This window comes from Castor canadensis, chromosome 10, assembly GCF_047511655.1.
Source record: "Castor canadensis chromosome 10, mCasCan1.hap1v2, whole genome shotgun sequence".
Taxonomy (NCBI): domain Eukaryota; kingdom Metazoa; phylum Chordata; class Mammalia; order Rodentia; family Castoridae; genus Castor; species Castor canadensis.
In genome coordinates, this window is record NC_133395.1 from 33,477,408 (window position 1) to 33,494,508 (window position 17,101).

The 17,101-nt window shown below is 38.6% G+C and overlaps 1 protein-coding gene across 12 annotated transcripts in view; it reads right to left on the minus strand.

The window, feature by feature from the left end:
- Lmo7 (LIM domain 7) overlaps positions 1–17,101 on the minus strand; it is a 185,880-nt gene that overhangs the window by 91,429 nt on the left and 77,350 nt on the right. For 10 of the 12 annotated variants that reach the window (XM_074043205.1, XM_074043208.1, XM_074043207.1 and 7 more), the window contains exon 4: positions 2,511–2,617. In XM_074043205.1, coding sequence (XP_073899306.1) covers positions 2,511–2,617 — 107 coding nt within the window. Of the gene's footprint in view, positions 1–2,510; positions 2,618–3,138; positions 3,158–17,101 lie in introns of those variants that run through there. The other 2 variants (XM_074043213.1, XM_074043212.1) reach the window with 1 other exon arrangement.

A 17,101-nucleotide genomic window follows, 5' to 3' on the forward strand; every position in this document is an offset into this window, starting at 1 on the left:
CCTCATGCTCACCAACACTGAAGGTACCAACCGTCCTCACCTGTTTGTTCTCAGTCGTCGCGGTTACACTGCACTTACAACAAGGCTACCAGTTGGGTCTCTTAGATGCAGCTTGATTTGCTCAGTAGAGATAGAGCATTTAAAACAATCAAATGGTTTGCTTCATTTTTGCTAAATTCAGTGTATACAGAACCAAAATAATCTCAATGTACTTACACAAATCACAATGAGCCTCCCCATTTCAATAAACATACTAACATGGAAATGTAGCATGATGATGACAGCAAACATGAAGTTATACTAAAGCTGTGTTTCAATAGTCTGTCACAATCCATACCCTTCATTTCCACGTGGCAAGGAGGGAACGAGTAAGGAATTTTAAGACTAAGCCAGGCCTTCTCAACGCCAGCATTATTATAATTTGAAGTAATGAAGTCCCTTAATTATAGGGATTGTCCTGGGCATTGAAGGGTACTTAGCACCGTCTGTGACCCACAGGTGCCTGTGGCACCCCACCCCAGCTAGGACAACCACAGTGTCTCTAGACACTGCTCAGTGTCCCCAGGAAGGCAAAACTGCCTCCAAATGAGAACCACTGATTTAACCAACAACAAGTCCTGTAATCTACAAATAATGATAGGACAAGATTTTTGAGGAAGTCTCCACATTATATAACACAAACTAGCAAATGTGTTACCAATTTGTAAGCAACAATTCACTTTCCTTTAAACCTGCTTCCTTAAACAATAATGCAGTGTCGGGAACAACCACTCCATCAGGCTGAAGCACCCAGAGAAGACCTTCTGTCCTTTGGTCCAAGGCAGAATTATCAGGGGAGAAATTAAGGCAGAGTTCTCACTCAGGCTCAGAAGAATGAGGCACACCTTGCTTTAATAAACTTGTAGCTCCCACTGAAACAAGTTGTTCTGCATACTTCTTACTACAGTAGCTACGTGACCTCCCAGTTTCACTTTGTCAGTAATTTCACAGAAGGCTCAGGCCAGATATTGATTTTCCTTAAATGCTTTAGACACAACAGCTCCTGAAAGAGGCTCCAGGCAAGCTTGTTATGTAAATATTAGGAGCCAACAAACATGTTCCACCTAGCCCATAGCCTACTCAAAGATAGGCTGCAAAGTTTCAAAACAATATGATTTTAGAAGGAAGAACGTTTACTGTCAAAAGACATCACCAACTTAAGAAAAAGAAGACTTCAAAGTCTAAAGTTTCTTGCCCAGATAGGTCTTATGAAAGAATATGTTGATTTGGAAAAAAAGAAATGCATTCAATTGTGTTTTTCATGGAAACTAAACAGGACCTCCCATACTTTGGGGTAAATATTTCCACGATGAAACTTAGGATCTCATCTTTTGATTAATCAGAAATGCAGGTAGCCTCTTCCCTGCCATGCCCATATCACAGCTGTGGAGTTAGAAACACATTCTAGTAGAAGTAAAAGCAGGTAGACTTGAAAGAAATTGTTCACTTAAAAGTATTTATAGTTAGACTTTAAAAATTAATACTACCTGAAATTTTAAGTTGTACTCTTAGAAGACAATGTATATCATCAAAAATATTTATGTATTTTTCTTCATGGAAAAATTGGCCATATTTAAGAATTTAGATAATTTTTTAATAACAGAGCTATTAACCATGTAAACTAAATCTTTGTCTAAGTGGTAGACACTGACTTTTCCATTACTATTATTTCCATAGATAGAACAAATACTTCCTCACTTGGAAAACTGTTCATCAGTTTTAAGATCCCTGATGAGGAAATAGTCATTATTATAAAATAGTTCACCATATTTACCCAGAATAACACATTATTATTGATTTCCTGGGAGCAAATTAGGTTTATTGGAAAAAAAATCCTAAGAACTTAAAACCACATTTCCTGAAGCCATACACTCACACCTGGACACCGTTTTCCACCTGTATACATGTCTTCACCCCTATGTTAAGTTTTCTTGTTCAAACTATTAAACTAGTGAAACACAGCTCATTTTTAAAAAAGAAACCACAATGACAAGGTCATGGGCATTGCATGTTGGTCCCAGGTCATTACTGCCTTCTGAATAGTAACAAGATCTTTTAACTCTCCTGTCCTACCCTAATTTCTATGTTAACAACTATGTTTTAATTCCAAATATATTTTCAAAAACTTTTAAAATAATTATTTTCACTGTGTAAACTATAATAACCTCTGAATTCAATACATAACAAATATCCTCACCATTAGCAACCAAACTACCACGCAGGAAAGCGTTAAAATATAAACTACCTCTTTGGTCAGTACAGGGATTTATAGCAAGACCATGACACGATACCGATTAGAGAGAGCTTCACATTCACAGTCCACAAGCCAGTTTTTACATAGTCAATTTTGGAATGAGAACAGAGGAAGTCACAGGGAGGAATGATTTTTCAGTAATCACAAAAACTCGCACCAATTAAACTGCATGCCCTAAGTTTAAAAATATATATTAAAAAAAAATAGTAAAACTTACTTGACGGTGACTCGATTTGATAAATCCTGTAGATCTCCAGGGTGGAAAAGCTGGGCTTCTTTCAGTCCAATCTGTTCACAAGCTTTCAAAAAAACATTTATATTATCCTGTGAAAAGAATTGGAAAGTGATTGCTTAGCCGAGCTCGCTCTCAAACAAAGGTTACAAATTTTTATGATATAACTTCCCAGCTTCAAAGTCCAACGACAGTCAGCAGAAGAGGCAGCAGCAAGACCAATGCATATGTATATTTAAATTTAAAAAATTAAAAAAAAAAAAAAAAAACCGTGGGCATGTATAGTCTTTCAGTCTTCCAGAGCATAAAAGGTAGTGCTATCTTCTGCCCAAGCATACACTGTTTGTGATCTTTGTGACTGGCACGTTAAACATTACCTGTTACAGGACAAGCGCCTGGCCACTGAGCAGTAATCTACACTTTGATGTCAGCTCTGCTCTGCAAACAAACGCCCTCTTCCCAGCTTCGCACGACAAGCCTCACCTCTCCTTTTTAAAAATAACTCTAGCTACTGACATTCACCCACCCAGAAACTGTTGGCAGGGAAGAAATAAGAGGAGGAACATTCTGTTTCTATGATTACAAATTACAGAACGACAGTGGAATACCACACCTGGAATCTGGGTTTGGTTGCTGAGCCAGCTCTTGACAGGGAACAAGGAGAAGCCTGGTGCTCACTGGCTAAACCACACAGTTTAGGAGTAGCACATTACTCACTCCCTGCACCTGTCTCAAGAACTGCCTCCAAAAACGGAAAATCTATTCCCCACCTCCAAGGCTGCCCTCATATCTAATTTCAAAACCCAAATCCTCCATTCACAAACCAATGTTTTTCATGAACATAAACTGCTGCCCAAACAGGAACCACAGTATATTTTATTTTACAGTCAGCTGCATTTCAGCCACACACTTTGCTTACCAGAATTAGCTTAGGCTTCATCTTTACTACTCTTAAGAAACAAAGCACTTTATGGGGCCGAGTTTGATGCTCCTATGTGGGGTCTTTGCCTTTGCTTTTTGGGTTCTGGGTAAGGGAATATCTTCCTTGCATGCCAACACACACTCATCTGCTTAAGCACACTGGCAACACCAATGCTGTGGTGTGAACTTCCCTGAAACATCACCCCTACCCCAACCCCAAGCTGACATTCAGACATTCACACACCAGACAACCTGCCACTTGGAGAAAGCAATTACTCTTTCCCATGCTAAGAAAGTCATTCCCATAGGAAGAAGAGTCACCATGGTAGGCAGAGGGAATGATTAGAAAAAGGAATGAGAGGTGAAGAGGCAAGGTTAACAGCTTAGCTTCCTTTGGAGAATAAGGGGTCTTGGGGAAAAGTAACACTGATTGCAAAGGAAAGGACATTAAAAAATAATTGCAGAGATGGGACATTGTTCCAGTGTGCCATTAGTAAACGTCAGTGTGAACTCCCTAGATAGAATCTTAAGTTCCCAAATCATTTTAAATGAGATGACTCCAAAGATGAAAGAAATTGGTAAATCAAAAGTTGAACAGTTCAATGAGAAGCATTGACTGTAACTTTAATTTGACTTTATATAGAAAAGGGAGAAATAATTTATTGGCAAAATTCCAGGACAAACACAGTGATAATTTTATAGAAAGCTCACAATTTCAAAAAATTATACTATTTGTAATTATCAGATGAGACAAACGGATGGTTCTAAAACTGGCCCTCTGATGAGTACCCAAGGAAAAAATGGTTTGGTATACCAGTACTCCAAATTTGACAGGAAGCAAATTGCATATCAAAATAGGAAAAATATGCTAATGAAGAATTCCTACCAATTTAATCTGACTTATAGAGTATCAAGCTGAGGGTGTAGCTCAGTGGTAGAGCACTTGCCTAGCATGTGCAAGATTCTTTTCCAATCCTGAACACCCCCAAAAATCACAAAATACTAAAACAAAGTTAAACTCAAATTTAATGTTTATAAATAACTGAGAGTAAAAACAATTCATGTATTTTACAAAAACATAATAGCATTCACCTGGTTAATATGTACAGGTTGATAAGGATAAAGCCATACATTTCCTAAAACCTATAGAAGTATTTAGAGAGAAACCACTTAAAATCCAATGTGACTAAATCAGAAACAAAGCTCAAGAAAAAATACAATTAATATGATATTAACCAAAAAAAAGAACACCTTTTAAATAGTTCAATAGCACTCAATTTTAAAGCAGAAAAAAAAAACTTTGTAAATAAATTCACACATAGCCTATCTAGCAGGACCAAGTTGTACTATAATCAGTATTGTAACCTACATCATGCTTTACTGGACTTGAGCCCATTGGTAAGTTTTTTTGTTGTTGTTTTTCTTTGCAATTTTAAGGACCCAAGCAGAAAGTTGCCCCAGGGGATATACAAAATGATAAAATTTTCATGTCTGTTGAAACATCAAGAAGCCACACCCAGCTCAACATAGTAACAGGAAAACATTTCATCCTCATTTAGTGGAATGATTTTCATTTGGAACTACCAAGAATAAAGATAAACAGGAAACTGAAACAAATCCTATCTAATCAGACTGGTAGCCAAGGCTCAAGTTAGCTCTGCCACTAATCAAGTATGTGGGATTGGAAAAATTAGGTAACCTTTGTGATCCTATTATCCCAATCTGTGCAATAAGTAGTATGTGGACCTATAACCCATTACCAAAGGCAAATACCTCACTGCAAAGTGAAACAAGCCAACCTTTTCCTACCCCAAGTCATCATACAAATATTTGATAGCCAACTTTCATAAAATACATGTATAATCATTACACTTTCGGAACCAAAAGTGACTTCTCAAAAACAAACCAAAAATGATGAACCCTAGAAGTATCTTAAGAGTTCCTTTCAATTTAAAATGTTTCTGTGACTGAACAAAGACAGACACTATATAAACAGAAAAAGTAAATGGCTTGAAATTTTCACTCTCTCTACCCTCTTCTGTACCCTGATTAATGATTAAAAACAGCAGGGCTTACTATCAACTAAGGCAGGATGAAGCCACAAAAAATCTACAAAGATTCCCAGGTTTGTATTGGTTCACTATAGTACCTCTACAGCTGCCTAACACATTATCCCAAAGCTTAACCACTGAACACAATACATATTTGTAATTTCAGTTTTAGAGTGTCCTGAGTGTAGGACCAACCTTAATTGAATGGTTCTGACTTGAGGGGGACCCCTCATTGGGCTGTAGTTGAGAAGTCAGTCCAGATTGGAGTCATTTGAAAGTTTTCCTGGGCCTGGCGTTGTTCCCAGGTGGCTCACTCATATGGTTTGCAAATCAGGGTTGGTTTTTAACAGGAAGCCTCAGTTCTTTATCAAATGGCCATCTCCATAGGACTATTTGATATAGGCAGTGACCCAAGAGACAGCATTATTGTATGTCCTAGCTTTTTGAAGTCACATTCAATCATTTCCTCAATGTTCTATCAGTTACATAGGTCATCCCTATTCAATAAGACTCCACAAGAACATAAATACCAGGTGAGAATCATTGAGGATGTACTTAAGGATTGGCTGCCACATTTCACCCTAGATACCAATGAATCATGTCTTGCCCACATGCAAAATTTATGAACTCCCTCCCAAAGTCTGCTGAAATTCTCATCCCTTTACAAAGTAAGATGGACTCCAGAATCTCACCATCTAAGTCAGATCCAGGAGTGAATGAGGCCAATTCCTTAAGTACAACCTGACTGCCAGTGAAGTAAAAAGTTGCCTACCCTCTCTCTCCCAACATGTAATGCAAGAACAGGTGTAGCACAACCACTTTGACATTCCAGATCAAAGTGTGGAGAAATTAAAGGCACACAGGAGTCACTGGTCCACAGAAATTCTGCAAGGCACAGTCTGGTAGTTCCTTCATTAGGACCCAAGACAAAGGAAAACTTCTTCATGGTTCCTGGCTCCACCCTCTGGAACCTTCTTTCCATTCTAAAAAATCACCTTATTTCCTTAGAAAATTGCCTGCATTTGCAGCTGTGTAGCTTTCTGAATTGGTTTACTATCTTTCCCACAGAAATTTAGAGGAACTAAAAGCCTCCTTTAATTTTATAATTCTGTGTCTTTTAGTCTAAGCTGTCAGTGTTTCTGTAAGTACAATTCTCTCAAAGATATTATAGAACTTCTATAATCTTACTGGGTCTCATTCCATTAGATAAAAGCCACATCAACAGATATCAAGAGAAGCCCTTCTCTACTTTGGTCTTCTGAAAAGATGAAGATGGTGGACAAGAGCTTAATGCTTCTTAGAAGCCATTGCTGGGCTGAGATCTCTCAGGCACTGCCTTGATCTTTCTAGGAATTTCAAGGATTTTACAACCACACCCTCAACTCCATCATTACACCTTGTATTCCTGCCAATGCTCTGAATTTGATCTATGCCTAACTATGTCTCAATTCCAGCAACATTTACTGACTCGAGAGGCTGGATGGTTGTCAATAGCAGCAATTCCTGTGTCCCTAGTGTTTATCAGTCTATTCTTCACTTTCTTCTCATGTTTTTGCCATAATCAGCAAGAGGAATGTAGACAGCATTTCAGCACTCTGGAATTCTCACTAGAACAGTAAGGAGATCTACAATTAAGTATATCACCTGGTTAACTGGGTACAATTTCTACATTTCAGAAGGTGAGATTCACTGTGGAAGCTGGCTACCATAACACTTCTACAACAAAAAATTCAGAATAGTCATTAGTTTGGATTAGAAAAATATACAGAGATATCCATGTCAACAGTAAATTAGGTTTAAAGCCCATGAAAAATATTTGATCTTAAAATATGGTTTGAGGAAAAAAGTACTATGTGAGGAGTCAAGCCACATTAGCAATAGTTGAACTTAAGGTTGCAGATAAGCCTTCTTAGAAAAGCAGATAAAGAAGGATTCACAATCAACTCTGTACTTAAAGGGCAGTCAAAGAAAGGTAAGGAAGAGAAACAATCCAGCATCCAGAGAAATCAGAAGAAAAGAATAGCATTGTGGAACACAAGGCACGAGAGTTTCAAGAAGGGAGAGCCAGGTACTGTGAAAAGCTGAAATCAGGCAAGGATGAAAGCTACCCAAAGAACGACAATCAAATAGTGTCCATAGTGACCATAAACTGCAGGGAGCTAAGAAGTAATAAGTGACAGTGAAGACCAGCCATTGACAATAGGTCGGAGATACCTAAAACCTGGAAGATCTCCTTCCATGTCATCCTGATGATCTGCCTCCTATTCAAGCCTCCCATTCCTGCTCTAGAAACTTCTTACCCCCCGACCCTGCAGTGCTAAGATGCTGCATCTCTGGAGGGAGAAGGGGAAGGAAAAAGTGCAGCTCTCACATACCCTGGCCCCAAATGTGAGATCACATTCTATCTCCTCCCATTACTGTCCAATTTTGAGGAAATACAATTATACATTTTGATGGAGTCTCAACTCTGCCTTCATTGTAAATCCTGAAACCATAGTTATGAGGATAGTTATTAGGCCAACACAAACATTGTAACACCAGGCCTATGGGTAAACTTGGTCTTTGCTGACATCTCCCCTTCAGAGCCTTTCAACCTTTTAAAAGCATTTATCCAGTAGAATATTCTTGTTTCATTTTAGTACATTTTCTTGGTCTTTTATCAGAGATGATTTAGTCAGACCTATTTTAGGAAGCTCTTACCAACAAGCATAAGGGCTCTCTCCTTTAGTGATTTTACTAATTTCCTTCTCAGCCCACATTCCCACACTCACTTCTATCCCTTTCCACTAACAGGTGACTTCCCTCTAGATATATGTACTAAAGAACTGAGAAGATCCTCAGATAAGTTTATGTACATTCACACTAATAACAGCACTATTCACAACAGTCAAAAGGTAGAAACAGATCATATCTCCATTAAAAAATCAGTGGATAAGCAAGTTGCAGTATAGCCTACACCAATAATTATCCAACAATAAAAATGCATGAAATACTAAGACATGGTATCATGTGGATGAACTTAGAAAACATTATGCTAAGTGAAAGAAATTAGCACTCAGAGGTCACCTATTCCGCTTACATGAAATATCCCAAAATGGGCTAAGTCCTTAGAGCCAGATGCAGGCTAGTGGTTGCCTGGGGCTGGTCAGAGGAGAAAATGAGGAGAAACTACTTAATGATCAAGAGGTTTTACTTTGAAGTATTAAAATGTTCAGTGGTTATACATCACTGTGAATATATTAAATCTCACTGGATTATTAACTTCAAAATGGTTAGTTTTATAGTATATGAATTTCACCTCACATTATTTCTAAAAGGTGCCTTCTCTAACATGTTTAAAAATATAAACGTTCTTTGTTAAATGCTGTGTGTATAGATTAATTTACATAAATGGAATTGTGCTCTGGACTTTTTCCTCTTCCACTCCAAATTATATTAAAGTCCATATCCTCATTTAAGTATTCTATCTCACCTGTGCTCTTACCATGCCCCAAGACACTTTCACTTTTACTTGAAGGATTAAAAAAAAAAGTCTTCAGTGATAAAACTTCAAGTGTGATGAGTAAGTAGTCTGCATTATGGCACCTCACATTAACTACGGAAATGTCCAGTCATAAGATCAAACCAGTAAGACCTATTTCTATAAAAGTCTCTTAAGCAGACGAGGTCAAGAACTGTTATAAATAAAAGTGAGTCCTATAATAGAGACAAGCCCAAAAAAGTGAGATCAAAATCCTAACTAATTCTGAAAATGAGTGAAGCCATGTTCACAGGGATGTGACCTATGAGCCTTGCAAAGTTTATACCAAAGCTCCCAGGAGACATGGCCTGAAAGTACTCCTCATCAGTTAACCAAATACCCTTCTCATGACTACTTTGTCCTGGAATCCCCAGTACAGGCACAGGACTACTTTAAATAAAATCTTATTTAAAAAAAAAAAAAAAAACACTGAACCTGAAGATGTAGATCAGTGATTTAAATGGGGAGCCCAGAGACTCAGTGACCTACATTTCTTATTCATGATGCAGCACCAAAGTCCCTGCCTTCTTTACCCCTGGAAATGACAACGCCAAAAATGTTACAAGTAAGTAATCCTGAGGTTGCACAGGCATCATTTGAAGAAGAGTCCATGCATTAGAATAACTGTTCCCAATCAGCCATTCAGAACACAAGATGGGGTCACACAGTCGTCCCTCAGGTGAGGCTGGAGAACAGCAGCCCTAGCCACTTGCTACTCAAAGCAAGTTCCACAGCTCAGCAGCACCGGTCTCACCTGGGAGCCGGTTTCAATGCAGAAGCTGGAGCTCCACCCCAGACCTGCTCAATCACAGCCCACACGGGGAGACTATCTCCAGATGACTTGAGGTTTTGGAGACAGCAGGATTTTGGCAAATAAAGTGAGAAGAATATTATCAAATAAGACCCACAACAGTGTCTCTCTTCAGTGTGCACAGGAGTCACCTACAAATTATGGAGCTCACTAGTAGAAGTCCATTCTTATGATACTATCAGTCAAAGTTATTTTAAAGCAACTCCTAAGTATCCGGGTAGCTAAAATATATCCAAATTTGCAGTTTAATTATTCAATTTCCATTAGAGCAGTTAAGTCACAATTTGATCCTAGTTTTTTAATTTATTATCCTGGAGAATCCATCCCTTATATTATGGTTTAGATAAAAAGATATGTATGAAATGTTTAACGCATCAACTAACACCTACCATTTTTATAACACACACATCAACAGTCATCAGAAATCCAATTTTGTTTGTGAGGAAAATAAGCAACTAGTCTCAACATTTTGGTTTGGTTTGGTTTGGGACAGGTTATCATTATGTAGCCAAGGCTAGCCTCAAACTCACAGTTCTCCTGCCTCAGTCTCCCAAGTGCTAGGATTATGGGTATGAGCCACCATGCCCCTCTTCATCCATTAAAAAAAAAGTTCCTTCATTTAAAAAAAATTGGTCATACCTCATAGAAAAGGAGCTGAAGACAAAGACAGTGGTAAAGCTTTGTAACATATGAAAATAGAAATAGGGACCAAATAGGAAAGCTTAAAGCCAGGTAGCAGAGAGGGCCCAGGAGATTATACACAGTAAGGACGCCAGCAGTGTGGTAACTGATTTTTTTGCCAGCAATGCTTGGCACAGCAGGAGCAAAAACCACTAAACAAGTGAGGCAGAGTTCAGAGTTGGCAAGTCAGGGCAACAGAAAGTCAAGGGAAGGAGGACTGAGTGCTCTGGTAAAGGCTATTTACTGGAAGGTTTAATTAACTCAAGTTACCATAGCTGCAGAGAAGCAATGACTGGCTTTGTCAAACTGCAACATGAATAAAGTGACAGCTTTGCATGTTATTCAAATTAAACCTCACATCAAATGAAGTCATTCTAAAACTCACCTACTCCTTAAAAAAAAAAAAGTGCTGAAATACATATTTAAGAAGTTCCATCCTCAAATTATCCATGTTCTGTGATCCAATGTAAAACAAGCAATTGCTTTAAGAAAACACATCATCGTAATTCTCAAAGAGATTTTAAGAAGCAATGAAGTAAATTTAAGAAAGGAAAAGTACATGGCACAACTTGAGAGCCAGCTGAGAATTGCAGCTTTCTGTCGTCCCCCTGTAAGCCCCCCACTTCAGAATCACTTTCACAGATGCTGTGCCTGGATCATTAACCATTGTCCAAACTTTCCCAGCTCCAGACTTGCCTCATTTTTAGTCATTTCTATGTCACAGAAGCCCCAAGACTCCCTCCCTCTAGTTTTATATTGATCTAAATCCACCTACTTAAGGTGAACTCACTCTTCTCGCTCCCACAAGAGCCCCTTAGCTACTTGGACAGCTCTGCCATCTCAAACTCCTCACATGCTCCCCGATCCTTACATCTCCTCTTTTAAATGTTTCTTGCCTCTCACATGGCATTGTGCAGTTCTTGCATCATCCCAACCAGCCCTTCTAATGACTAGTTTTCTACTAGTCTACTAGACTAGCTATCTACTGAGTTCTTAATTTACGCCAGGTAACCATACTTTACACAAACTATTTTATTCAAATTCTCATCAAAAATCTGTGAAGTCTCAGTGTTCCCATTTTACACACAACTGAGGCTTACAAGGTTATGTGCTCTGCCCAAGATCGTACACTGAATATGGAGCTGGGGAGTCAAATACAGAAGGGTAATTCTTGAATCTATGCTCTTCACCCCTGTTTCCTATTGATGCTGTAAGAGATTGCTAGCACACAATTTTATCTTACAATTCTGGAAGTCAGAAATCTAAAACCAGTCAGTCTCACTGGGCTAAAATCCAGGTGTCCACAAGGCTAAGTTCCTTCTGCTGCATTCTAGAGAGAACCCATTGCTTTTCTGTTTCAGCTCCCAGAGTCCACCTACATTCCTTGGTTCATTATTCCAGTTTTTGGCTCCTTGTTTCATTTCTCCATCTTTGAAAAAAGTAGCACCAGGCTGAGTCCTCACATTGCAGTCTGTGTTTCTCCAACTTCTCAAGCCCTCTTCCTTTTATAAGGACACTTGTGATTACATTGGGCCTGTCTGAATCATCCAGGATGCTCTACTTATCTTAAAGTCAATTGATAAGCAGCCTTAATCCTATCTGTAACCTAAAACTTCCCGGTCTTGTAAAATATTCACAGTTTCTGTAGACTGCAATTCAAACATCTCTGAAGATAATTATTCTACCTACCACAGCAACCACACCTCCTGGGAGAAAAGGTCTTGTTGTCTGAGTCTTCCCTTATTAGAAGCTGGACTCAGGTATGGCCAATCATTACTCAAACTTTCACTAGTAATGCTGACCTTATAAAGCAAGGATAGCCAGGTATATGTGCAATTGTAGTGAGAAAGTAGATGTAATGTGATTGGCAGAGTTTCTAGCACATAGTAAGGGCTCAGTAAATGAACAGAAGTCATTGACTGTCTTATTCAGGTGTAGGTACTTTTTATTGTAGCATCTATTAAGCCCCCAGCTGAGATCATGTACCAGGTGGTGCTGATTCCATAGCTCACAGGAGGATGACTATGGGTTTAAAGGGGCTGATTCCATAGCTCACAGGAGGATGACTATGGGTTTAAAAAGACTCAGCCAAATTCAGAAGAATCTGAATTTGAAAATCCTGTTGTCTTGTCAGGGAAGGGTCATAGATAAAGGCTCAAAATGCAAGATTACCTTTGTAGACCACATAGAGCCACTCTGGCCTCCCGTGATCTTTTTCAACTAAAATATAGTTAAAATCTATTCCTGATAAACACCTGTTTTAGCGATCTGGGCCTATTCAGAGTATTTTTCATCAATATTTTATTCATTTGTACTTAAACTAGCCAAAATGGTACTGATTTACTGTCATGTTGCCAAGAATAAACCATCCTTCTACAGTATTAATGTACAAATTAGGGGTTGTTGTAAGACACAGAACCCAAAGGGGTAGGAGAAATCAATGAAGCATATTATAGCTTAACCCTTCACCTGAATAATTGACTTTTTTTAATAAGCAAAGCCTCCCAATTGCAGAAAATAGCAATAATCCATCCCACATCTTTGTACTTTTTACTTTCTACTCTTCAGGTGAGATCCAAACTAGTATTGGATCAACTTATGTCTAGCCAGAGACATCCTGCCTATAACAGACAAGATTACTGCAATCTCTTTGTTTAGACTCCAATCATACCTCACCCCAAAAACTGACACAAGAGGCACAATGAAAACCAGGATATCAGGCAGGAACCTAGCTCTAAAACAAAAACCAGAAATACTACTGTGCAAGAGTCAAGACAGATATTGAAAAGGGGAAAGTTGGTGATATAAATGTATAAAATAACAAGTGACAAATGAAAGGGACATTAAGTCAGGGAGACAACAAGAGCCCCAGGAACCCATAGTCTCCCATTCTGCCTGCAGGATACCTATGTCATGGTCATCATGGAAGAATATAGGCTTGGCATTGCTGTTCCTCAAGAGAATCCTGCAATGAGCAGCCAATAACCTGGTAACAACAAATTCTCAAAATATCCAATGAATCCTCATCATACTCTGAGTAAAAAGCAGTCTACTCACCAAAGTCCATGAAGCCTCCTACAGCTTCGGTCACCACCTCTTCATGTCACTCGGTCAGATTCCCAGTCCTTGCTGATGCCCCTGCTCCCTTCCTTTGGCCTAGAAAATTCCCACCTGTCTCCATTCCTTCCCAGAGTTCACTTCCCCTTCCTGCAGACCCCTGATCGAATGTCAACTCAGAAATAAGACTCCCGGAGCAGCTTCTCCAAAGTGCTTCTCATACACACCCAGTCATTCTTTACGTGCTTATGTTATTTTTCCATGTAATTACTTGCCACTGATGAGGTACTGCATTTTCTTCACTGTAATTATTGGCACCTGTCAGGACATTATTGATACTGACTGTGAGCTCATCTCACTCCGCTGGATTGTCAGCTCCATGAGGGAGGAACTTTCTCTGCCTCTTTTGCAGCTGTGTCCCAAGTGCCTAGAATAGTAGTTGATATGTAGTAGGCATTCCGTAAACATTTCTAGGGTCAGTAATGGGCCTAAGACACCTCAAGGGACCAGTGCTTCCTACCAGTTTTACGCCAGGGATTCTATTTTCTTATCGACCTCATTTGCTCCTTTCGCGATTTCTACATAACAAAAGGTACCTAAAGAACTGGTCCAAGGTTATTTGAATGAAACTGTGGTATCTGATATAATCCTATGCAAATACTGAATCAATATTTTTTAATCAAGTACTATTAACTCTATAAGTTAATTACAGTGTTGCCTTAGCAATTCTAATTCATTAATGTCCAAAAGAAAAAAAAGTTGTCCTCCAGGCTGAAACTTGACATGTAAATGTTGATCTGAAATTTAAAAACAAGCAGGTTTGGGAAATGGAGGGAAGAGCTCCTAAACTTGTACCAGCACCATGATTAAGAGATTGTGGGAGAAAGAAAACAGGAGTTTCCTGCTCTGCAGCGCTACTCCACTGCAAGGGTAATGGAAACAACTTCAAGGTTGACACAAAGTTTTTAAGTTTCCGCTCTTGGTGACTGCTATCTCTAATTGGAAATAGGAGACAAGCAGAGACAAGAAGGCTTGAGGAAATCTCCCAAGAGTACTTTATAAATAACTCAACCATCCTTGGCTTATTTATGACATATTTATGGGAGTATTAAGGCTCTCAGATATTTATATCTAACATTTGTTACCTTGAAGAAAACCAATGTACAACCCCCAGTCTATTCACCACACTTATACTGGACAATATATACATGGTGTATTTCTGTATACAGAAGTTTCTTTATACAGAAATTCCACTAAAATACACATTATTAAAAAATCACTTATATTAATATACAATAATGGAAATTGTCACTTTCAATGTATAATGTGACCTTAGTTTCGGTAAATGATTGGCTTTCATGCTATAATTTCTGATATAAGCACAATAATAAATTAATAATAGTAATGCTACTACATTTAGATAAAAAAGCAGGTCATGATTTGCTTTAAAATAGTGAAAGTGACAAAAATAGTACGGAAAGAATAGTTTAAGTTTTACTGTTTGAGGAAAAGTTATAAAACTTATAAAAGTAGTTTGGGTGGGGCATTTCTTCAGTATAGTTTAATAATGAAGCCAAACAAACAATTTTAATCAAGTTTATTGATATCATCTCACATTCAGCCTCTATTAGAAACAGGGGGAAAAAGACAAAAATCTATCTTTTAACTCAATGAAACATTAAGGTCTGTTGTAATAGATATAAAATTGTTCCAAGACAATTTTGTGATTTGTGAGAAATACAAATTAAAGAGCATGATATTTCATAGAAACATAGAGCTGTCTGGATTGGAGGTGTGGCTCAAGTAGTAAAGCACCTGCTTTGTAAATATGAAGCCTGAGTTCAAACCCCAGTCCTGCTCCCCCCACCAAAAAAATACTTTTTGAGCCTTCATTATCATTGAATGTAAAGAAATCAAAAACAGGAAAAGGGAAGCAGAGTCGGACATGAGTATAAAGCAGGGTATGGAAGGGGCCTTTGCGCTGTTCTCTTCATACCCTCCCTAGCCTACAAAGATGGATGGACATCATCTAAAGATGGAGACAGTGCATCAGAATCAGCTCCATTAAGAATGCCGCTCTTATGGCTAAGGTGAGGATGATGGATCAAGGAGGAATTACTTGGCAGAAGCCTGTCCCCATTTTCTTAGATAGATCTCCTCAACCTAATCTACAAAGTCAGCTACAAAATGACAAATGGGAGAAGAAACAATTACTCACCTTTACGTAGCTATTACACTGGCTTCACAATGCCATCTTTCCATCTCTTTCCATGCTTCCACTTATCAGCATCTTATATTCTAAGACACCCAAATACATCCACAAATGTGCATTTCTTCTCACCTCTAGAGAGATGCTCCCTCAAGACACATGCTGGGTCTGACCCAGCACAGAGCTCGCTCAGCTTTACTACTCTTTCAAGCAAGGCATATGTGGTCTGCTCATTCCTGTGACTCATCTGAATCACAATCTAATATTCCCTAAGTATTTTCTCTTCAGCCATACAAGATTCATTCATGCCTCCTACCCAGAAACATACTACCCTTGAATGAAAATAGTAACTGTATTTGTACTTCTTACATTATTTCAACCTAGATGAGAAGCAGAGGAAAAAGAATTGGGCTTTTTTTTCCCCCAAAAAAGAAACCACTTTGAGGTCTCTTACTTAAGGGAAGTGCCCACAAACTCCAGTGCCCACAGATTTCCCCTTTCTTCCTAAAGGGGAAAAAAATGGGATAAACAGTCACTGTATGGGGATGGTTTTTAGAAAAGCACATGACAAGGACCTAGGCAGAATTACTTCAAATTTATAGCAGATCCCTCTCAAGACTTTTATAGCTGCTGGAAAGGAATGACCACATGTTCCACCAAGTGACTTCAGCACACAGTAGGTCACACTACTAACACTCAGGTATGTAGGAAGTGAAGGTGGAAGAGTCAGGAGTAACTTCACACAGGCATATGAACATTAACTACTAATAACGTTCCAGAAAATGGCACAAGAATGGACACATAGACTTGCTTCATTCCTTAACTATCTTGAGAGAAACTGACACATCCAGCTGCATAAGCCAGCTCAGATCTTTGCCCATTTCCTGCATTCTACAGCATTCCTGAATGAGGCCTGCCTCTATGTCCTGCCTTACATATTCGCCCGTGACCGTAATCTAAAAGAGTAATTCTTCATAGAAAAGATGTTCATATTTAGGCCATATTTTATGCAAATATGGATATATTAAGAATTTCTTTCCATTGAGCCTACTAATAGACACAAATGTTCAAACAAATGATTGCAACCAAATTTTCTGAAATACCACTGCTTTTCAAAGAGAAATAACAAATGAAATGGAAAATGCAAGTAGATTGATCAGTCACTCAGCAGACGAACCATGTAGAGTCCTAGTGGTTATTTTCTTGATGTTTCAGCTCAGTGGCTCTCTCAATCAGGAACCATTTTATCCCACAGAGGTCACTGGCAATGCCAGAATAAACTTTCAGCTGTCACAAATGGTGGGAAGGGAGAGTGCCACTGTCATC